Consider the following 24734-nt stretch of genomic DNA (forward strand, 5'->3'; position numbering starts at 1 on the left):
GAAGCATACGATAGGTGCCTGGAGCGAGCAGGTGGAGAAAAAGGAGGAGGTAAGAACTTATTTTTACACGACAGGTGTGACTTAATGACTTAATTAATGTTAATACAAGTTTCTTCTGTTGTTTCAACATGTATTTTACAGTGCAGTATAATGTGTGTGTGTATATATACACAAAGTATATACTAATGCAATACAGAACTATAGTACTATATTTTAAGATTAAAATTAACTTAAAGTCATTCCCACACCATAAGTTGTACAGGGCAGCGCCCATCTCAGGTTCCTTAGCCCTTGGGCCACAAAGCTGTACTAGATAATGAAACCCGAATTGTCTCCTGTACTAGGTAATGAAACCATAAATCTAACTCTTTGTTTCTTTGAACCTTTGTTTATTTACGATAAGTTCAAATCGGCACGCAGGCCACTTTTTATGGAGGTCATGAGGGAAGAGGTGAGGGTTAGATACAGTATATCAGGGATACAGTCATTTCAGTCCTAATACCTCTATCAACATACATCATTACATATTAATGGTACAACAATATACAATTTCTAAAACATACAACATAAGGTAGGGTGAATGCTGATTCATGGTGACAGGTCCGTGTTCGTTCGTTTTGTTCATTGGGATTATTCATTCCTAGGCAATAACAAAATGAAACCTTAAATCTTACACATTTGTGTTGTATTCTTGGAAAACTACACAATATGATACAACTTCTTGATATTTAGTATTTACAATCCATGTCAGTTTCGTAGAGGTTGCGATTTGACCGAACCTATTATTCTAACGGGAGAGATTGCAATCACACAGTCACACAGTCAAGTATATTTTCCTTTTGCTGGTAAGATAGTATGACTTTGATTGTACATTTAATCTAATAATGATAGACATTTTTGCATTTGATTGCATTTTATCATAGATTACATAGGTACATAATAAATAAGTATAAGTTTTTTAAAAATCTGCATTGGTCAGCCAGTATCATGTTATTTTAAGTCATGATTTTTGTTGTCATGAAGCACTTCAAAGCCATCATCTGGCCATTCAGTAGGTATCAATACCTTTACAGGGTGAGGGGGTCATTTTAGTCGGTCTGGTTTTGTTGGTTGTTCCAATAAAGGGTCAAGTTTTTAGTAAAGCCTCTGACACCTGCATCTCTCATTTTTGTGCTCATGATTCAGGACGTGGTGCCGTTTTGACACATTTGTAAACCTGTGCTGGCCCTGTGGCCATCCAACAATTCATCAATGTTATTCTGTGTCTGATCCTAATCTCTCTGATCATTTTTTACGCTGTGTACGTAATATGATTCGTCTCCGAGGAAGCTTGCCCTGTGTTGTATATACGATTTTACTATCAGTTGGTTCACCATTGATAGCTTGATACTGGCCCTGGCCTGCCTGATCATTTTTACATTTGTAAAGAGGATTAGGCTCTGAGGCAGCCACCTCTGTGTTGTAAAGTAGATATCTATCACCCAGAAATTCATTAGTGATAGCCTGTGACTGGCCCATAGTTGCGGTTTTTTGTGTGTTGGATTCATCGATGGCCTGAGACTGACCCTGCCCTGTCTGATCGTGTTGTTTGTCTATATTCTCATATAGGTAATCTTTATCACTGGTCGCTACAGTAACAGTAGTTGTGGTATTGTTGCTGCTTAAACTTTTAGTCAAACCAATATTTCTGTGTTCAATACGTTTGGCTGGACCCACAGCTTCAGATGTTACGTGTCCGTTCTTTGGTGTTTCCACATTTTCGTAGACATCATTTGCAGCTGGATTGCCATCATCTGAAACAATTTTGGGATTTGGATCTGAAGGAGGATTTCCGGTCCTCCTTTTGTGCCATATTGTTAAAATGATGGCACTAAGCAGGACAGTGCCTATTACTGGGCCACTGACAGAGCCAATAAGAACAGGCAGGTAGAAATTTGGAGCAGATCCATAGGAACTGAGATTGTTTTCTGGTTTACCTGGATCGACAGGCAGTATAGCGAATGTGGTGCCTACAGGGTGTGCTGTTGAGCCAGCATTGTGTTTGAAGTGCCAGTAATAGCGAAACGTGTGGTTAGTGGTGCTATTGTAGGAGCTGTTAAAACCTTCCAGTTGTGCATCAACAGACCGAGTTGATATTTTACTTAGATTGACAGACAGTGCGGTTAATGATGCCATAATTGTAAAAGTTGTTGCCTGTGTACAGTTTAGGGGGAAACTAAGACTCTTAGTAAGAGCATATTCATTGGAATGGCCGCTTTCTTGTTTGCTTGGACCAAGAGGCAGTGTTATGAATGTGGTGCCTACAGGGCGTGTTGTAGATACAGCATTTTGTTTGGAGTACCGGTGATAGCGAGAAATGTGGAAAGTAGTGGTATCGTAGTAGTTCTTACCACTTGCCAATTGAACAACATAAGGCAAAGTTGATATTTTACTTAGATGGACGGGCAGTGGAGTTAATGGTGCAATTGTAGGTGTTGTACAATTTAGGTCTTTAGGGTTGATATCTTTAAGCTTTTGTCCAGAGAACATGGCAGGTTTGGAACATGTTATTTGGCTTTCAAATGAACAAGACCCATTCATGCTTAACCTGAAGGGAACCATCCTGCAGTCACACTGCCAGGGGTTTTTGTCAATCTTTACAGAAGAAATAGATGCCAACATGCTATATGCTGACAGAGGAAGGAAGGATATCTGGTTTGACTGCAGATGCAGCATTTTGAGTTGTGGTAGATTTGAGAATGCTCTTGGTTGAATCTCATTTATGCTGTTGGAGTCTAGGTACAAAAAGTTTAGCTGGGGTAGATTTGAGAATGTGCCTGGTGGAATCTTAGTTATCTTGTTTAAAGCAAAGGACACCTCTCTGAGCTTTCTTAGATTTGAGAATGCACCAGTCTGAATGTGAGTTATTCTGTTTTTGACTAGATCCACGTTTTCGAGATTTGGTAGATTTGAGAATGTACCAGTCTGAATGTGAGTTATTTGATTTTTGCCTAGGTACAGCAGTTCAAGCTTTGCTAGATTTGAAAATAGGTCAGGCGGAATGATAGCAATCTGGTTACCGTATAGATCCAATACTTCCAGGTCCCTATACCTTGTGAGACTTAAGGATGTAATCTGATTATTTGACAAACACAAGCCAGAGATGGATGCTAGCAGGTTCTGAGGGATACTAGTGAGGCCCATCTTGGTGCATTTACAGGCTGGGGGTTTACATTTACTCTTGCAGTCATCTTTTGGCTTCTGGATGAGCCACCAGCTGTTGGTATCCTTCATCATTATGAGAAGGAAAATCAGCATGTGAAGTGTACATCTCATGATGCCCTGCCAACAAAAAACAATACGTGTAAGTAATAGGACCTGCGATGAAATGTTACTGATTCAACATCGAATATTCAGCAGGTAGTTATGGCAATGATTGTTTAGTAGCTGACTATAAGGCCAAACTCATCAAAGGAATATACAGAATGGCCTCCACCTACATGATTGTATATGTATATCCATTGCAAACACTGCCGTTCTTTAATGTTTCGGCCACACCAAATTAATTTGATGGTTCATGTGGAACTTTCTGGTGAATCTGAAGATAAAATCTGTGTACGTGCAACCATTGGTACGCACAGTTTCCTGGAGTGAGTTTACTCAGATGTAAGTCCTCCATTTCGCAACCCTCTCATTTCATCTTGACCCCTTTTTTCTTCATATGTCATACATCAAGGGAAAAAAATAAAGCAAGATTGCTTTAAAAGGAGTTAAATCTCAATAAACACCCTGGACCTTCCAGATAGCGAATTGTCTATCACTTAGTTCAAACTAGGATTCGGTGCTCAAACTCCAAATTGTATTGTCCATGCAGCTCGCTTAAATCTCATCACCGTTATTTAATAGTCATATAGTTACCTGAATTGTCTGAGCCTACATATTTGCATATTGATACTTAAGCATGTTGTTTACTCCTGGGCCCGTTTCTCTCCAAACTGTGTAATTTATACCTTTAAAGCTTATGTGTGAAGATTAATGAACGAATTGTAATGAAATTATATAATCTATAACTTTTTGTATTGTCTCTTAACCATATAAACGATGGTTCGGGATTTAACATCGGGCAGTTTCACATAACATGTCTATCTCCTAATGTGCAGGTGACTCACATTCGCAGAAAACAGCTACAGGCAGTTGAAAACACTTCACCATCTGCTTCAACTAGACATAAGCCGGCTTTTCCAAACCCAGCCCTCATTCATTCCAGCCATATACTAAAGCTCGAACTGCATTTCGGCATGCGCGCGCTTTTACATGGTGACTTTCAAAATTACATGTACCAGGCAAATTTAACATGTACCTCTTTTATCTTCATTGTAGCGTAACTCTACAGAAACTGTGATACCTCTCAAACTCTTGCGGGAGATTAGCGAATTTTTTCTTTACAATTTCTTATAAATCAAGATATTTTGATGGATGCAAATGCAAGGCTGGGTGGCTTGACAGGAGCACGTATACATGTGCGTCCAAATATACAATTTACTCGCCTTCACAGAAAAATGAATTTGCATACCCTTACCACCTGCTTTGGGTGAGACCATGAGTTCTTCGGGTGAACTGCATTTTCGGCATGCGAGCACTTTTTTATAGGTAATTTTAACATTACATGCACCAGGCACATTTAAGCTACACCTCTTGCATTTTTAAAATAATCTTTACTTTCACGTAGCCTTATTTTAACCCTGGTGCTGGTCAGTATGTGAAAGATAGACTAAGACATAAGACATACATGTACCTGCATGGCTTCAATTGTACCTTACCTGCATCTAAGTGAATAATGCACATGTTATCTCAATCCCTTGGCTTACAATTAAAGGCTAAATTAAATTCGTTAATTCTTACTCTCCCCCATTACAGCCTTGACCTTCCAGATACATGTAGGGGAATTTCTTCGATGTGAAAGTATTCACTGCTTAAACTCCAAATTGTTTGCATCGCCCGATTCAATATCCCCTCAAATTGAGTAATTTGCCAATGCTGTTTATGAAAACGACTGACCTTTCAAGTTTCCCGAAACTTGTCCTTAAGGCTAGCTAAGAACGTCTTCGGGTGGCACTTCTTGGTGAGGTAGTAGTTAAGGATTTTTGGTCCTCTTGTTGCTGCTGCGCTTGTGGATACGTCTTTCAGCAGCTGAGCAGTAACAGGGTGTGGTGAACAGTATAAGCTTAATCTGCTTCATATGGCTACCTAAATTGTCTGAACATAGAGCTTTGAAATTTGATACTTGCGAAGGTTGTTTACTCCAGAAACTGTTTTACTTCAGAAACTGCAGCTCGCTTATATCTCATCAGCATTATTCAATAATCATATGGTAATCTTAATTGTCTGAGCCTAGATATTTGAATATTGATACTTAAGCATGTTATTTACTCTAGGGCCTGTTTTTCTCGAAAATTTGTAATTTTAACGTTTCGAGTCTATGCATGGAGATTAGAGAAAAAATTGAAATGACACTTATCTATAACTTTTTGTATTGTCTTTTAAATCTTGATACCGATGATTTTTGGATGTCCCGTTGAACAGTTTCACATAAATATGTCTACCTCATAATATGCAGTTGACTCACCTTCGAAGAAAAAGCTACACGTAGTTGCATACACTTCACCATGCATACCCTGATCACCTGCTTCAACTGGACACAAGCCGGCTGTTCCAAACCCGGCCCTTATTCATTCTAGCCATATTGTTACCAAAGCTCGAACTGCATTTCGGCATGCGCGCCCTTGTATATGGTGCCTTTCAAAATTACATGTACCAGGCAAATTTAACCTGCATCTCTTGCATTTTATATTCATCTTCATTGTAGCATTTCTCTACAAATGCAAGGCTGAGTGGTTTCACATTAGCACGTCTACTTGTACCTCCTTATATGCCATTGACTCGCCTTCACAGAACTAGGCATTTGCATACGCTTCAAATTGTATGCATACCCTTACCACCTGCTTTGGGTGAGACCATGAGTTCTTCGGGAGAACTGCATTTTCGGCTTGCGCGCACTTTTTTATAGGTAACTTTTAACATTACACCAGGCAAATTTAACGTGCACCTTTTTTTACTCATCTTCAATTTAGCCTTATCCTAACCCTGGTGCAGGCCAGTATGTGAAAGCTAGACATAAGAAATATCTGCACGCCTTCAATTGTACCTTACCTGCATCTAAGTACATAATTTACGTGTTATCTCAATCCCTAGGCTTACAAGTAAAGGCTGAATTACACTTGCTAATTCTTAGTCTCCCCCATCAGCCTTGACCTTCCAGATGAAATGATTCGCTGCTTAAACTCCAAATTATTTGCATCGCCCGATTCACTATTATCTCAGAATGAGTAAAATGCTAATGCTGGTAACGAAAAATACTCACCTTTCGAATTTTCCCAAATTTGTCCTTAAGTCTAGCTAGGAACGTCTTCGGGTGGCACTTTCTGGGCGAGGAAGTCGTGAAGGAATTTTGGTCCTCTTGTTTCTGCCGTGCTTGTAGGATACGTCCTTCAGCAGCTGAGCAATAACAGGGTGTGGCAAACAGATTTAGATTACTCTTATTTATATCCTTACCTTAATTGTCTGAACCTAGACCCATGAATATTGATACTTGAGCAGGTTGTTTATTCCAGGACCTGTTTTAGTTCAGAATCTGTAATGCCCCAAAATCTTTTGGGAGTAAATTTTTTACTTTTAGCATATTTTCTGCCCAATTAAATTGTTTCCATGGGTGTAAGGTTGGATGGTTACACATGAATATGTCTACATGTACCTCCTAATATACAGTTGACTCGCCTTCCCAGAAAAAGGCATTTGCATAAAATTCAGCATGCATAATCAACTGCTTCGGGTGAGACCATGAGTTCTTTTGGAGAACAAAGGTCTGAAAGCTAGCACTTTTGTCAAAATAAGTGCAAAATAAATCCTTATCCCTCTTTACCTATCAAGTATACATGTGTGCCTTTCAGTAAAACACGACACGACAGAACTGGCAGAAGTTAGGATGACGTCACTCCTAACTTCAGACAACATCGTATTTTTAACCTCTGCCAACTTCTGCCACCCCCGGCCATCGTCAGAAGTTGGATAACATCGGATTTCGCCCGAGTTCTTACGGAAAATCCCAATGTTAGATATGACGTAACCTGATTTCAACTTCTGTCAACATCTGCCATTACATCCTGATACTGGATATAATTGGTATGTCCAGTATCAGGGCGAAGTTGCAGAAGTTAGGGTGGCAGAAGTTGGCAGTATCTTGGCCCGGTTGAGTACTTTTACGGGCTGTATGGTAGAAACGACTCTCTAGACGTAAGGGCCATGTCACACTTGTTCGTATATTCAAATGCGCGTGAGTTGCACATTAACATTCTTTTGGTTTAAGCAAGGTTTGCGGGGAAAAGTTGTTTTCTATCTTGACACACCGTTGTGCAGCCTAGTGATCGAACCTAAGAAATTACTTATTCGTCTGCAAACTTAAGCTAAACAAAAACATATAAATACGCAACTGATGCGGACTTGTATATACGCACAGGTGTGACAGGGGCTTTAGGCGACAAATTTGAATGTATGTCTGGTCCCTTCACGGTGTAGCGGCCGAAAGTGCGTACTAAAACTAAAAAGGCTGGAATGCAGGCTATTTTGTGTTCTTCATAACTTTGAAACGTTTTTTCCTGATACCCTGGTTAATCCTGATCTCCAAGCAGACCCAACGGTTGCAAAGAACGTATCCAACTGGCAGAAGAAGGTTTTTTTGCAATCCGTGCGGTGCCTGATAACTTCCCTGGCTGACTGGAGCTTCTCTGGCTAGCTTGTACGATTTCAGCACCGGGGAGATCTGCTTGGACTTTAGGTTAATCCTACTCAAGCCTCAAAAAGCACCACATGACTCCGCGCGAACATATGTCGTTGATATGCGATCTCTGCTGGACACCTGCACTTCTCACAACCCTCCGTAAGTTTTAGGATTTCCTCTAAAACCACAAAAAGCCTTTCTAAAGCTGCCTAATCCATGCTGCCAATCTCTCATACTTTGGTCTTTCGATCAAGTGCCGCAGGAACAGGAACGTCAACTAGTCACTCAGGAACAAACACAACATCTCCATCCTCCCACCAAGAACCAAAATATTACAGATTGAACCCTTTTCTACATCAGGCAATCAGTTTGTACAACAATCAGTAAAACCTAATGTGCAATAATGGGCACTTGTTATATCAATGATGAACGTTTGTATGTATATATTGATATATTGTATATTGTATAAAGGTGTCCTCTATTTTATAGTAAATATCATCGCCATCCAGGCATGTTTTGTCTGCAAGTTTTTGATATTTGAATAAAGAAAGAAGGTTCAAGTCCCGGCACCTTTACAGCAACGCTATGTGATATATCGGCCTAGCGTGTGGACTTGACTCCGCAGTAAGATTCAACAGTCTTGATCTTTACAACCGAGCCACACACCGCCAAGAGAAAGCAGACACGGCTGTTGTCTTAGTGGTAAATAACTTCATGCACCTTAAACGACTACATAAGGCTTTTGTCTAAGTGTTAAGTTAAAGAACGTTTCAGACGGTAAATTCTCAAGGGAAGGTTGTTTTTAACCCTCAAACCACCGTAGCTTTTTTACGACTAATCTTACCGTATGGGGTCAAAACTGACAATGTTTTATACAAATACAGCTTAATTGGTGACTATTTTTGTGGTTTGTATATATGTGTAACGTAACATGACCAATTAACGTCCGATTTATTCAAAACGTATACATCTTAAAACAGCGCGGACAGAGCCAAATTTCAAACCCATGGGCAAAAATATCAGCTGTTCTTAAAAGAAAATGCATGGTCTGTAAGTTTTTCTCCGCCTGTTTAACGCCGTGCGAGCATGTATTTATACTGAGGTATATGATGAAGAATTGTGCTAGGGTAACCCATTATCGTCCACTTCTGAATCTTTTCCCTTCTAGCGCTATGCTTGAAGAACATAGACCAGAAAAAAATGCACAGTAACTGTCCAAAGTAGTCTGCAGACAATGATAGTAAAATCACTATGTCTGTCCGGCCACTTGCTTAACGCGATGGAAAAAAAGATGTTTATCTGTAAATTTCCCCCAAATGCGCGGCACGTGGCGTTCACGTGGTAAACGCATGGCTATTATGTTTTGCTGTGCAAAAATTAAAGAGATGGCTAAGGATCATACTTATGATGCTCTTTATTGCTCATGAGAAGAGGCTTTGGCATCATACACCGCGACATGTGGACATGAGCCAAACCGGACGTAAATAGGTTCTTCACGTAAATAGGTCATGTTACGTTAGTTTAAGCAATCTGTAAGGGACAGTTTGACATGATTAGGTGTGAACAATTTCTGCTTATTATCGTAATGTATGCAAAAATAGGGAACATCGTCTTTTGCAACTTACGCTATTCAGACAAGCGGGCTCTTTTCAGGCCTGCGCCAACACTTTCTTTCTTTGAATGTCTTTCGCTAGAACAAAGAAACTTGGTCACCTTTGCTAAAATTTCGTTGGCAACAATTTTAATTTAATGAAATAACTAATTGATGTTTTCATGTTGCAATGGCAACCGGTTTCTGAGAGCCATATTTAAACTTTTTAAACTGCACTTATTTTCTTATATCAATACCAACCAATGTAATTCACTATCCCTTCTATGATTAAATATTCATAATTCATGCATATTTGATTACGTCATCGGTCAAAATCTAAGATGGCGGACGATATAATTAGATTAGCTATAACCGGCTATTTCAACCTCAAATTTCATCATTACCATGTTTATTCAAACAGAAACAATCTTAATATAACCATTTTTATATTGTGTTATTAGGTCGTATGATGAAAAAATGCATTTAGAATAATTCAAGATGGCGGAACCAAGATGGCGGAATTCGCTAGTGTAACCTAATATGAATATAATTTTTATGACGTCATTTTGACGTCGTTCCTGTTGCCATCTACAAATAACGTCTTTGGATATAGTATGATTTATCATACATAATTTCTATTTCAGTTTTATCGTGTACCTTTGAGTTATATGAAAATACCCAATTTGTTTGGTTTTCGTCAATAAAATCACATAAATGACGTCATAATATGTCGCAACGTCATTAATCTTTACTTTCATTCAAAAAATTCGTTTCTTTTTCACGTTTCTAAAAACTATATTTTGTAACTATGATCATAATAACCCTTATCATGCATGTTACTAGATAAAAAGTATTTAAAAAATAGGGAATATGAGTGCAGATTTTACTGGGGTCAGTTTTGACCCCACCGGACCATGCGTAAACTTTCTAGGATAACTTAATCAACAATGAGCCAATCTCGGTAAAAACTTGTGAGAAGTTATAAAACATATATACAAACAAACTCATAGAAGGAATTTGGTTTTCGACAAGAAAGTACCATATATTTCACTCCCCATACATGCCCGTGCTAAAATGGACACCCCATAGTCACCCCTGTGCCGACACAGCAAACGTCTCTCCCTTCTGCCGTGACAAGAGCAGAGTTAACGGAGGGACACTGCACTAAACGATGTTGCGTCATTATCAGCCTGCAGTCTGCAATCCATTTAACAGGCGGCGCTTTTGTCATTTTGTCATGTCAGATGAAGCTGCATTCGCAACACAAACTAGAGTTAAGTATTTGTGCTACATATACTTAAGGTTTGCTATGTTAGTTTAGCAATTATGTAGTCTTTTTATAAGTATGAATTGGTACTGTTTTTCTTTTTATATGAGTTGAATGTGTGATAGTTCTGTGCCGATTTGTTTAGAAAAGAGAGAACGCTAGCGACCCCAAAAAACACCCCTCCTGATAAAATGGTATAGCCACCATGTGACGTTACAATTCAAAATGGCGGCAACCATACATGGTCCAACAAAGGTTTTGCTACGCAAACCTGTAATTCTGACACGGAAACGACACATCACTTCTGTCAGCATCACCGTGGGTTCGTTGTTAAATTGATGTATCTATCAGATATTGGTCTCTTTGTGAACTTATAAAGGCTAAAGAAGACGAGTCACATATAACATAAATTGTGTTGTTTTAATGATTCTGAAATTAAAGGAATTACGGTTTAAGAATTACGGTTTTCACAAGCAATAGTGGCCTGGGTGCCATCCTATTTCTACTGGGGCTCCTACGTTCGCTACCCTAAAAAATATTTAGGGTAGCGAGTGTAGGAGCCCCGGTAGAAATAGGATGGCACCCAGGCTAAAGCAATAGCGGTTTTGTTTTTTCCTTTAATTTTATACTATTTAATATTAGTGTTTACTGATGCATTCGTCTCTCTCAGTCTAGGTTAATAGTGACTACTTATCTTCCACAAGAGAATACTTATCTTGCACAAGAGAACATGCATACAAAACAATACATTACATAGATAACATACAATGCATTCCATGTAGCGTTGCATTAAGGGGGTGAAGTCTGCCATCTCTGATCATATTGTTTTTGCTCCGTTTCTTATTCTTCTTCCTGTTCGAAACAAATACGATCAATCACCTGGACTATACGGCGATCACCATGGTTACTGGTAAAGTAGCTGGCACCCTGTGATGTTCGATTACATTATGTAGTAAGTGGCAGGACAGAACTGGAGGGGCTGGTGACTGTGCATTAGAATGTGTTTGAGTGAAAATAAACAGAGCAGTAGTTTGTAAGGCTAGACCATGGACAGGTAACCGTTCCGTATTAGCCTGAAAAATTCAATCTTTCTAGTTAAATCACTGTTTTTTCCTGTTTTTTTAGTCCGTCTAGTTTGGGCAGATATGGGAAAACAATCCGTTTAGTTGACTGTCCACCATCGTTTGATCTGGGTGAACGTTGTCTTTGCCCGGCTGACACACGCTCATGTCCCACGTGTCCAACACAACCACGTCTGGATCCGCCCGGAACATCTCTCGTATCACCTTCGTGATCTGGTAAGCCAGCCAGTCGCTCCCTAGCAGGTAGTACTCCACCTTTCCTCCCCTGTGTTCTCGCGTTGTTCCCGTTCTGACGAAAACCCGCGTGCCGGGACTCCTGCGCATGAGACGATGTATGGCGCCCCGTATGGCGTTCAGTCGCGACCGGATCATTTCTAGCGGCTCTGCCGTAAAGTGAGCCCATAGACTCAGGCCTATCACCGTGTCTGGGCCTCCTGGAATGGTGTCGAGCATGTCGGCAGTGTAACTGAAATCGTGAAAGAAAACCCAAGCGCCAACTTGTGTGGGAAAGTGGTGGAACCGGAAGCGAACAGAGATGTTCCACCGACTGTTGTCTCCTCCTAAACGAGCTACCAATAAAAATGGACCAGTTCAGGGTTAGATGTTGCAGACTGTTTGGAATGCTACCTGCATGGTGATTAAAATCATTCAGATTTTGAAAAGCAACATATTTGATTGTGTACGGAAGACAGCAGTTTGACCAAGTGCAAAAAAAACAAACTTTGACAAACCTGAAGAATCCATGGTTGCATCATTGTAGTACAACGGTACCACCTTCTGCATACGCTGGCTCCATTGTCTAACGGTAGAATCACCTAGATTGAAGGAATGGAAAGAAATTAACAACAACTAAAGTCGGGACTTGCTAAATCGACCAGAAGCATAGTCATTAACCACTTGTTTACTAATGATACTTACCTTGCATGAACACGGTCTTATTAGCCAGGCATCGCTGGATGTCCTCCTTAGTGAACACTCGGACATTGCAGACCGATGACCTCCAGACCTTGCCTGACCAATGTCCCAGTGAAGCTCCAGACTCACGGGCGTTCCCGGTACACGCTGGAAGGTGTTGAGGTGTGGGCAGTTCTGTCTCAAGGACACGTATGGGCTCCTTGGGGTCTATTTCAAGTTCCTCTTCAAGATAGGGACTGTATGGCACGGGTAATGGAAATGAACAATGTATCGATAAAACTGCCATTCATTTTCGATAACTCCAGTGTATGGAAAGTGATTCCTGTTGACTACAACATTTTATGCCGAAATGTAAATACTGTATACCAAGTTATGCAAATATGTGTCAAAGTCTATGCATATCTATATTCGTAGCATAATGCTAGGTGTGAATTTATTAAGAGTACTAGGAAGATAATGTGTGTAATAGAATACATTGTTATGTGGCTGTCAGTGCAAGCTAACTGTTGAAGGTCTTACTTTTAGAAAAGGGGAGGACTTACTTTTGGAAAAGTTTCCTTTCCTCTTGAGATACAAAGGCCAGTGTCTTTACTCTGTTCGTGCTTTTTTTCCATCGGCACTTTGAGATGGTGGAACACGGGAGCTTGTCCGGTTTTTGACAAATCCATGTTCCGTTTACCTCCCGTTTGGAGAAATCGCACTGTTGGTGTTGCGGCAGGCTTGGGTTGGCAGAGCTGAAGCATTGCCGTGTTTGTGTAGCCTTCGTTTTCACGTCGACGAAGGTGCAGTAGAAGACTCTCTTGTTCGTAGTTTCTCGTACTCTCCGTAGAACCTTTACTGCTTCGCTTGGATGGACAAGCTGGATCTTTATCTGATGTATAAGATACAGCGGTATGTAGAGAAAGATATGTCTTTGGCAAAAGAAGAGAAGCAAATGTCGCTATCAGGATTTTCAGAAGACATCGGACGGACAAAGACAAAAAATGCAGTGACTGTGGACAGGAAAGACGTATTCAACAACAAAATACAACCAGACCGCTTGTGCGGAAATGTTATAGTTCGTTCCAAATTAACGCTGTACTCACCGAAATGTTCCCCGCCCAGTAGAGCGGGAACAGCACGGTGTAGGTGCCGTTACAGTGGTCAGTGACGTGACCGGCGCTACTGGCTTGCAGCGAACGGTCACTGCTGTTGAGTCTGGCCCGGAAAAAGTCTCCTCCGTACGTCTTCGGCCTCCCTTCTTTGTCCCTTGCCACCACTCTCACGGTAAGAACGTCTCCTTGGTGATACACGCGTTCTCTGTTCAAGACGACAACCATTGTGTTTTTTGGGTGCGTGACCTGGTCTAAGAGTAGAGACCGGTTGAGGAGGCAAGGTTCAACTGGTGGCTCCATGAGGCGAAGTTTCGACAACAGCGGATTCAGAACGTCCTGGCGGTGAGCAGTGTACTCGTCCCAGATCATTGATCGTTGATAATGAAACCTCCACGTCTGCATGGCATAATAACAATTGCAATGTCACTTTCATTGTATCAAATTTAGGGCTGTGTGCCTTACGCTACGGTCCCAATTGCGCCGGTGCCCGTCGGGGGTGTGGTCCCGGGTGGGCCCCGAAGTCATAAGTTTGTCCCAGGCCCAGTGAACCTCCCGGTGTCGTACGATTGGCTCACGGTATCTATTTGCTACCGGTCCCCGCGTTGATTTTATGTTTGGGCCCCAAAATAGCCCGGCAGCTGCATGGTGTCCCAAGAGGCAACTTAGGGGTCACGCCCGAAAATGCCCAAAACAGCCCGTCAACTACCCGGCGGGGGCTCTCTTTCCAATTGGGACGGTAGCAGAAACAGAATTCAAGTACAGCGATTACCGTACAGGACCGTACCATATAAATGCCCTCATACATTTGTGTTGAGTTATGCCTCATCATAATGTAACGTGATAACAGTATTATAACACAAAAACATACCATAATGATAATCACGGCAGCAGTAACGTACACCAACGTATACATCCGGGCACTGGCCATCACGTGCTCTGTTAACAAAAAAACAACAACAGTGATCAGGGCCCCACAAATGTCTGTCCTTAATGATGCGGGGAAAGCAAAGACAAAAATCACAGAGATGACAGTCTATTTGTACTGGTAAAAAATTATAGAAATCTATGGAAGTGTGGGGAGCCATACACAAGATCTTGACGGACAAAACGTTATGGAACAGCATGGATACATCTATTTACTGTTTTGATAGAACGTTTTAACGTTTACACTTGTAGATATTGTCTTATTTAAGGAAATGAAATGTTTAATTTCTGAAAAATACCTTACACATTTACATAATTTATGCATTGCGATGTTCATCTACAGCTTACATGCACATGCCAGAAGTATAAACTTACCATAATTTGTCACTAAGTAAGCGATTTTGCTACTTTTGTATGAATTATTCGAAATAGTTCCTCATGTGCATGTTTGGTTTCTGTTCATGTTCCACCTGCGTCACATTTAAAGTCGACTTATAGAATTTCCTTACTTATGCAAATTAATCCTTATGTGTATTCTTCAATACAATTGTGTGCATCTTTACCTAAGCTAACTGCATGCCTAGTATGATGAAACTCCACCTTTCCTTTCTTCAGTTATCCGCTTTGACAAAAACGCCCTTACAGTTCCAAAATGAGATATAAGTGGGCCCAAACCTACCCAAATTCTTCCTGACGTAAAAAGGTATCTACCACCTAAATGTCAGAGAAACCCAAGCAATATTAGGGCCCAAAAATCGGATTTTGAAAGTCAAGTTATTTTATGACTTCTATACTGCGGCTGATCTGTCACCGAATAACATCTGCTTGAAAAGAAGTGAAACCTGTCTGGTCGCTTAAGCTTGTTGTGAGTAAGACCATGACGCAAAGTTTTCAACTCTGACGTAACGGTGGCGACAGATAAACATCACAGCTTGCTTCTGAAAGAAAGACGTCAGAATGACTTTGCGCAGTGGAGGGCAACATTGAAATCCTTGAAAATCCTTGAAACATTCGCATAAGTGGGGTATCCGCATCGGTTAATCCAACTATCTGAAAGTGTATTGTTGAGCCGACCAAAGACTGCGTAGCTTGCTCTACCAAAGAAATAGACATTCAAGTGTAGCTATCCTGTGTTTACACAATCTTTCGGGAATTAGTGACCCCCTCCGGGTCGTAAACCATCGGGCCAGCTGCTTATTATGATGTCATGGGGACGATAACTTCCGGTTTAAGGCTGTGACATGCGCATTTCAAGTATTTTGTACACATAGCGCAAACTTTGACACTAGACAGTGAATAAATGAGCTAACAACTCCCTAACTCATTAAAACACTAGCAAGAGAGAATCTTAAATTTCTTACTAGTGAATTACTAAGTTAAAAACCCTCTAACTCATTAAATCACTAGTAAGAGAAGATTTTAGTCCATTACTAGTGAATTAATGAGCTAACACATGTCTAAATCATTAAATCACTAGTAAGAGAGAATCTTAGATCTCTTAGTAGTGAATTAATGAGTGCCTGCGAAGCTGGTGTTTTACGACGAAGGGTGGTTATACTGGCTATAAAAATTCAGCTACAGAATAAAACCGACAGTGTCATCAGATCTCCAATGGTGCAGATGTTTATTTTCTATATAGAAAAAGATAATGTGAAGTTATCTATGCTATAATATGCTATAAGAGTGACCTATGCTATAAAATACGTTGAAGTGTGCCTAACTGTGATGCATTCGAATAAAGTACGGTCTCATCGTACAATTTCAAAGCTCTACCAACGGCAACATGGTAATCTGACGTGAGTTCTTTTAAAAATACTCTATTTCTGTGGGATATTTCTTTATCTTTGTGCCTCCATGGCGTCGGTAATAACAGATGCATTATATCGTTAACCCGTCCTTACAATTGCGTGAACTGTGATTGATAATCTTGTCACGTCCATTTTTTACCCCACCAATTTTCCCAACTTGGTATGTATAATATTATGTAGTTTCTCCACCAAAATAAACTACGTCCTTATCTGAATTTGAGTACCTTTTGAGTGTTACCCGTTGCAGTTGAAAACCAGAAGAACTATTTAGTCAAAGAAAGCTTCTGTGACTTAGTATAGAAAACTCTTCCAATAAACTCAAACTAAAAAACCAGCCTTGACAACACACGATTTCTAACATGAAAAAAAAATGTGCCAGAAATTTCGTAGCGTGACAAGCCTTCTTCAGATATCCAGAATTTGTATGATAAATAGATTCCTACCTTTTGAGGGAAAGACTGGTCGCAAATGTTAGAGATATTCTAGTGCTGATCTGTCACCGAATAACATCTGCTCGAAAAGAAGTCAAACCTGTCTGGTCGCTAAAGCTTATTGTGAGTAAGACTATGACGTAAAGTTTTCAACTCTGACGTAGGAGTGGCCATAGATAAACATCACAGCTTGCTTCTGAGTGAAGGTCAGACGTCAGAATGAGGTTGAAAATCTTTCTTTTCTTGAAACATTCGCATAAGTGGGGTATCTGCATAGGTTAATCAAACCGTTTGAAAGTGTATTGTTGAGCAGATCAAAGACTGCGTAGCTTGCTCTACCAAAGAAAAAGACATTCAAGTCTAGCTAACCTGTGTTTACACAATCTCTCGTTGCTTGGAATTAATGACCCCCTTTGGGTCGGAAACCATCGGGCCGGCCGCTTATTATGATGTCATTGGAAGGATAACGTCACGTTTGCCCTGTACAGATGCCTAAAGCTGACAAATGCTCATTTCGAGTACATTGCACACGCAGCGCAAACTTTGACTCTAGACAGTAAATTAATGAGCTAACACCTTCCTAACCCATTAAATTATTAGTAAAAGGGAATCTTGAATTTCTCTCTAGTGAATTACTGAGTTAAGAACCCTCTAACTCATTAAATCACTAGTAAGAGAAGATTTTAGTTTATTACTAGTGAATTAATGAGCTTACCAATGTCTAGCACTTTAAATCACTAGTAAGAGAATATTTTAGTCTATTACTAGTGAATTAATGAGCTAACACATGTCTAACTCTTTAAATCACTAGTAAGAGAATATTTTAGTCTATTACTAGTGAATTAATGAGCTAACACATGTCTAACTCATTAAAGCACTAGTAAGAGGATATTTTAGTCTCTTGATAGTGTATTAATGGGCTAACACATGTCTAACAAATTGAATCACTAGAAAGAGGATATTTTAGTCTCTTTTTTTTTTTTTTTTAATTTTTTTTATTCATTTTCCATCCAACAACATAAACAACACAGTCAGTAGTTCAGTAACATAAATAAGTGTCATATACAAATTGACGTCAGTAATAACTTGTCATACAAAAACAGTGTCATATAAAACAAAAACTTTCTCCGTCCAGTAACAAGTGTCATATACAAAAGAAAACTTTATCCATTCAATAACATAATTTCAATCAAAACATAGATAATAGTGTCATTTGAAAAAACTGAAACACAACTGAAAATAACTTATTGTAAACATAAACATAAAGTCCCCCATTTCCCCCTGTGCTTTTCCAGTTTTCCCCTTCTTGCTGCAATCAAATATTCTGCTTGTTGAAAAAAGCTAACATATTTGGTAAAGGAATTTAAACTTAAATGACCAGCCTTTCTCCTTTTGTATATATAGGTTTTGGCTAACAGGATTATAACATTACATATAACAGGGACCCCCCGAGATAAATTTCCAAATATGATATTAAATGCATTTAAGTTTAAAAGTTGACCTGTTTTCTCATAAAACCAAGATTTAATGTCATCCCAAAATTTTATTAACTGCGGGCAATCCCAGAAGACATGAATGTATGTTTCTTCCTCTAGATGACAGAAGGAGCATAAAGGGTTATCTACTAGTTTCCAAATGTATAATAATCGATTAGTAGGCAAAAATTTATGGAGAAGTCTATATTGGAAATATCTAGTCACAGGGTCTATAGTACTATATATCAAAGACGTATACACTATTTTCCAGGGTATAGGGGAATCAAAGAGGTACAGCCATGCCATTTGTACATTGTGTGGACAATCAATTAGCTTTTCAGATAAGAGAAAAAACTCATACATATCTCTATTGATCTTAATTCTAGTCAACCATTTACTATTATGTTGTTCTGGTCTACATACATAGTTACAAAAATTTCCTACTAGTTTGAATTTCCAGCTTTTTGGTATTGCAGTGACCAATTGCATGTAGGTAAAGTTATTACATACTTGACCATATTTGTAACAAAACTCATCATATGACATTATTCTACCATCATTGTTTAAAATATCATTTTAAAAAATCACATGTCTATTTAGAAAGGCAGCATACAATATAGGTTTTCCTTCAACAAGAATATTTGCATTCATCCATAAGATTTGTTGCTTGATCTCATCAGAAGTAGTGGGGGGTTTATATTGATACTTATACCATGCATTCAAGATCTCTAATAGAAAAGGATTTATATTCAAACCATGTGCTGATTGGAGTTGGTAAAAGGGAAATAGAGTAGTTCCTAGGGAAGGGTGTGTATGTAGTGGCCAAGCTGCAAACCAGTGAGGATTAAGATATAACTTTGGTACCCAGGATGATTTAATGGAAAGAGCATAAGCATACAAATTAATAAGTCTTAAACCACCATTGACAACAGAGTTATAAATCGTTTTTCTTCTAACTCTCTCAGGACCTCCACCCCAGATAAAGGTAAAAATCTTTTTCTCATACTGTACAAAAAATGATTTATCTGGCATTTGGAGGGTCTGGAAGAGATAGGTAAATTGAGGAACACATAAAGAATTTACAATAGTTATTTTTCCATATAATGATAATTTTTTTCCTTTCCATGGGTACAAAAGTTTATCTAATTTGTCCAAACGTGGGCTAAAGTTAACATCAACTATGTTGGACAAATCCACAGGTATATGAATTCCTAAAATCTCCACACCTCCATCTATCCACTGAATAGGGAGATTTGTGGGTAATTTAAAGTTACTATGTTTTAAGGTTCCTATTCTCAAGATCTTACATTTATCAAAATTTAATGTGAGACCAGAGATACTAGAGAAACTATCAAGGTCTTTTACAAGAGCATTAAAGGACGCCAGATTTGGACTAAAGGGGAAGTTAGTATCATCTGCATATTGTGAGATTTTTGACATTTTTCCATGAACAGACAATCCAGACAAGTTATGATTCTGTCGGATTTTGATGGCTAACATTTCAATGGCAATGATAAATAAATACGGGCTGAGTGGGCAACCCTGCCTTACACCACGGTGCAATTTGAAGGGTTTTGACAAATATCCATTATTCAAGACAGAACTATTTATATCATTATATAGAATTTTCACCCAGCTTATCAAGTTTGAACCAAAATTAAAAAATTCAAGTGCTTTAATAAGAAAATCCCACCGTACCGTATCGAAGGCTTTTCTAAAATCTGAAATAAATATAAGGCCTGGCTTTTTTTCTTCCTCATAAATGTCTATGATGTCAAGTAACCGTCTAATATTATCACCAATAAATCTACCCTGTATAAAACCGGTTTGATCTTTATCTATTATATTAGTCATTACATTTCTAATTCTCAAAGCCAAACATTTTGAAAGAATCCTAGTATCACAACAGAGTAAGGTCAAAGGTCGCCAATTATCTAATATGGTTGGGTCTTTATATTGGCCATTAGTGCCCTGTTTTAATAATAAGGATATAATCCCTTGCTTCTGTGAATCTGATAGGAAGCCTTGGGACAAGGAATAATTAAAGGTTTCAATCATTGGTTCTTTAAATACTGAGAAAAAATGTTTATAGACTTCACAAGGAATAACATCAATACCAGGAGATTTGCCTTTTGAAAATGAGCAAATTGCCTTGAACAGTTCATCCTCAGTTATCGACCCCTCACATGCCTGCTGTTGATCAAACGACAATTGTTTATCATAATTATTAGGGAAAAAATCTTGAGAGGTCTGGGAGGTTAAGGGTTCTGGGGGGTCTTTAAAGGAATAAAGGGAGGCATAGAATTCAGCTTGCTTGTCTAAAATTTCCTCTGGATTACATGTATAGATCTCATCTGATATTTTCAATTTTTGAAGGTTTTTCCTGGTATAATTTCTGTGAACTAATTTCATAAAATACTTGTTACATCTCTCCCCCTGTTCCATCCATCTAGACCTGGATCTAAGCAAAATTCCTTGTACACGTTGACTGTAAAGCAATTCAAGTTCTGATTGTTTCTCTTCCAGAGTGCCAGTAATAGAACTAGAGGGTGTAGATGTACTGTCTATTTGTCTATGCAATTCATTAATTTGATCAATTAATTGTTTCTCTTTTAATAAATATTGTTTCCTTTTCCAGCTGGAGTACTTAAGACAATGTCCTCTAAAAAAGCATTTCGCAGACTCCCAGACTATATGAGGATTGGCAGATCCTCTGTTAATATTAAAAGATTCAGTCATAATTTCAATTGTCTTTTGACAGAAAGATATTTTAGTCTCTTAATAGTGTATTAATTCATGAGCTAACACATGTCTAAGTCATTAAATCACTAATAAGACGGAATCTTAGATCTCTTAGTAGTGAATTAATGAGTGCCTGCGAATCTGGTGTTTTGCGTCAAAGGGTGGTTAAACTGGCTATAAGCCGACAGTGTCGTTAGATCTCCAATGATGCAGATTTTTATTTTCTATTTAAAAAAAGATAATGTGACGTTATCTATGCTATAAGAGTGATCTATGCAATAAGATACGTTGAAGTTTGCCTAACTGCGATGTATTCGAATGAAGTACGGTCTCATTGTACAATTTCATAGCTCTACCAACGGCAATATGGTAATCTGACGTGTGTTCTTTTGAAAATACTCTATTTCTGTGGGATATTTCTTTATCTTTGTGCCTCCATGGCGTCGGTAATAACAGATGCGTTTATATCGTTCACCCGTCGTTACAAATGCACGACCTCAGATTGATAATCTTGTCACGTCCATTTTTTACCCCACCAATTTCCCCACCTTTGTGTGTATAATATCATGCAGTTTATCTACCCAAATAAACTACTTTTTTATCTAAATTTGAGTACCTTTTGTGTGTAACGCGTTGCAGTTTCAAACCAGAAGAACTGTTTAGTGGGAAAAAGCTTATGTGATTAAGTATAGAAAACTCTTCCAATAAACTCAAACTGTAAAAAAACAGCCTTGACAACACACGATTTCTGATATTAAAAAAAAATTGTGCCAGAACGTTCGTAGCGTGACAAGCCTTCTTCAGAAATCAAGAATTTGTATGATGAATAGATTCCTACCTTTTGAGGGAAAGACTGGTCGCAAATGTTAGAGATATTCTAGTGCTGATCTGTCACCGAATAACATCTGCTCGAAAAGAAGTCAAACCTGTCTGGTCGCTAAAGCTTATTGTGAGTAAGACTATGACGTAAAGTTTTCAACTCTGACGTAGGAGTGGCCATAGATAAACATCACAGCTTGCTTCTGAGTGAAGCTCAGACGTCAGAATGAGGTTGAAAATCATTCTTTTCTTGAAACATTCGCATAAGTGGGGTATCTGCATAGGTTAATCAAACCGTTTGAAAGTGTATTGTTGAGCAGATCAAAGACTGCGTAGCTTGCTCTACCAAAGAAAAAGACATTCAAGTCTAGCTAACCTGTGTTTACACAATCTCTCGTTGCTTGGAATTAATGACCCCCTTTGGGTCGGAAACCATCGGGCCGGCCGCTTATTATGATGTCATTGGAAGGATAACGTCACGTTTGCCCTGTACAGATGCCTAAAGCTGACAAATGCTCATTTCGAGTACATTGCACACGCAGCGCAAACTTTGACTCTAGACAGTAAATTAATGAGCTAACACCTTCCTAACCCATTAAATTATTAGTAAAAGGGGATCTTGAATTTCTCTCTAGTGAATTACTGAGTTAAGAACCCTCTAACTCATTAAATCACTAGTAAGAGAAGATTTTAGTTTATTACTAGTGAATTAATGAGCTTACCAATGTCTAGCACTTTAAATCACTAGTAAGAGAATATTTTAGTCTATTACTAGTGAATTAATGAGCTAACACATGTCTAACTCTTTAAATCACTAGTAAGAGAATATTTTAGTCTATTACTAGTGAATTAATGAGCTAACACATGTCTAACTCATTAAAGCACTAGTAAGAGGATATTTTAGTCTCTTGATAGTGTATTAATGGGCTAACACATGTCTAACAAATTGAATCACTAGTAAGAGGATCTTTTAGTCTCTTAATAGTGTATTAATTCATGAGCTAACACATGTCTAAGTCATTAAATCACTGATAAGAGGGAATCTTAGATCTCTTAGTAGTGAATTAATGAGTGCCTGCGAATCTGGTGTTTTGCGTCAAAGGGTGGTTAAACTGGCTATAAGCCGACAGTGTCGTTAGATCTCCAATGGTGCAGATTTTTATTTTCTATTTAAAAAAAGATAATGTGACGTTATCTATGCTATAAGAGTGATCTATGCAATAAGATACGTTGAAGTTTGCCTAACTGCAATGTATTCGAATGAAGTACGGTCTCATTGTACAATTTCATAGCTCTACCAACGGCAACATGGTAATCTGACGTGTGTTCTTTTGAAAATACTCTATTTCTGTGGGATATTTCTTTATCTTTGTGCCTCCATGGCGTCGGTTATTACAGATGCGTTTATATCGTTCACCCGTTGTAACAAATGCACGAACTCAGATTGATAATCTTGTCACGTCCATTTTTGACGCCACCAATTTCCCCACCTTTGTGTGTATAATATCATGCAGTTTATCTACCCAAATAAACTACTTTTTTATCTAAATTTGAGTACCTTTTGAGTGTAACGCGTTGCAGTTTCAAACCAGAAGAACTATTTAGTGGGAAAAAGCTTATGTGATTAAGTATAGAAAACTCTTCCAATAAACTCAAACTGTAAAAAAAACAGCCTTGACAACACACGATTTCTAATATGAAAACAAAAAATTGTGCCAGAACGTTCGTAGCGTGACAAGCCTTCTTCAGAAATCTAGAATTTGTATGATGAATAGATTCCTACCTTTTGAGGGAAAGACTGGTCGCCAATGTTAAAGATATTCTAGTGCTGATCTGTCACCGAATAACATCTGCTTGAAAAGAAGTGAAACCTGTCTGGTCGCTTAAGCGTATTGTGAGTAAGACTATGACGTAAAGTTTTCAACTCTGACGTAAGAGTGGCGATAGATTAACATCACAACTTGCTTCTGAGTGAAGGTCAGACGTCAGAATGAGGTTGGAAATCCTTCTTTCCTTGAAACATTCGCATAAGTGGGGTATCTGCATAGGTTAATCCAACTATCTGAAAGTGTATTGTTGAGCAGACCAAAGACTGCGTAGCTTGCTCTACCAAAGAAATAGACATTCAACTGTAGCTAACCTGTGTTTACACAATCTTTCGGGAATTAGTGACCCCCTCCGGGTCGTAAACCATCGGGCCAGCTGCTTATTATGATGTCATGGGGACGATAACTTCCGGTTTAAGGCTGTGACTTTCGCATTTCGAGTATTTTGTACACGTAGTGCAAACTTTGACCCTAGACAATAAAAGAGAATCTTTAATTTCTTTCTAGTGAATTACTAAGTTAAAAACCCTCGAACTCATCAAATCACTAGTAAAAGAATATTTTAGTCTATTACTAGTGAATTAATGAGCTAACACATGTCTAACTCATTAAAATCAGTACTAAGAGAATATTTTAGTCTCTTAATAGTGTATTTATGAGCTAACACTTGTATAACTCATTGACTCACTAGTAAGAGGATATTTTAGTCTCTTAATAGTGAATTAATGAGCTAACATATGTCTTAATCATTAAATCACTAGTAACAGAGAATCTTAGATCTCTTAGTAGAGAATTAATGAGTGCCTGCGAATCGGGTGTCTTACGCCGAAGGGAATACTGGCTATAAGCCGACAGTGTCGTTAGATCTCCAATGGTGCAGATTTTTATTTTTATTTTATAGAAAAAGATAATGTGATTTATCTTTGCCATAAGAGTGATCTATGCAA

At 38.7% G+C, this 24734-nt stretch overlaps 1 protein-coding gene across 2 annotated transcripts; it reads right to left on the bottom strand.

Annotated features, from left to right (window-relative positions):
- Window positions 1–10904: 10904 nt before the first annotated feature.
- LOC136432311 (NXPE family member 3-like) lies at window positions 10905–24116 on the bottom strand. Of its 2 annotated transcripts, none has more exons than XM_066423508.1 (7): window positions 23745–24116; window positions 14631–14698; window positions 13754–14158; window positions 13211–13539; window positions 12672–12904; window positions 12485–12568; window positions 10905–12322 (listed from the first exon to the last, which is right to left on the bottom strand). In XM_066423508.1, exons 2-7 carry the CDS (start codon window positions 14688–14690, stop codon window positions 11802–11804), a joined length of 1632 nt encoding a protein of 543 aa, XP_066279605.1. In that variant the 5' UTR covers window positions 14691–14698; window positions 23745–24116; the 3' UTR covers window positions 10905–11801. The 2 variants fall into 2 exon arrangements, with proteins under 2 accessions (XP_066279605.1, XP_066279604.1); XM_066423507.1 differs by lacking the exon at window positions 23745–24116 and adding an exon at window positions 16938–17043.
- Window positions 24117–24734: the final 618 nt, after the last annotated feature.

This window comes from Branchiostoma lanceolatum, chromosome 4 (genome assembly GCF_035083965.1).
Source record: "Branchiostoma lanceolatum isolate klBraLanc5 chromosome 4, klBraLanc5.hap2, whole genome shotgun sequence".
Taxonomy (NCBI): Eukaryota; Metazoa; Chordata; class Leptocardii; order Amphioxiformes; family Branchiostomatidae; genus Branchiostoma; species Branchiostoma lanceolatum.

What these genes read in the sequence shown, in the direction of transcription:
- LOC136432311 (XM_066423508.1), bottom strand. Translation starts at nt 14,690, where the DNA reads ATGGCCAGTGCCCGGATGTATACGTTGGTGTACGTTACTGCTGCCGTG. An exon ending in ACTGGGCGGGGAACATTTCG is followed by an intron (nt 13,540 to 13,753) that starts GTGAGTACAGCG and finishes CTTATACATCAG; the next exon opens with ATAAAGATCCAGCTTGTCCA. An exon ending in GAAAGGAAACTTTTCCAAAA is followed by an intron (nt 12,905 to 13,210) that starts GTAAGTCCTCCC and finishes CGTGCCATACAG; the next exon opens with TCCCTATCTTGAAGAGGAAC.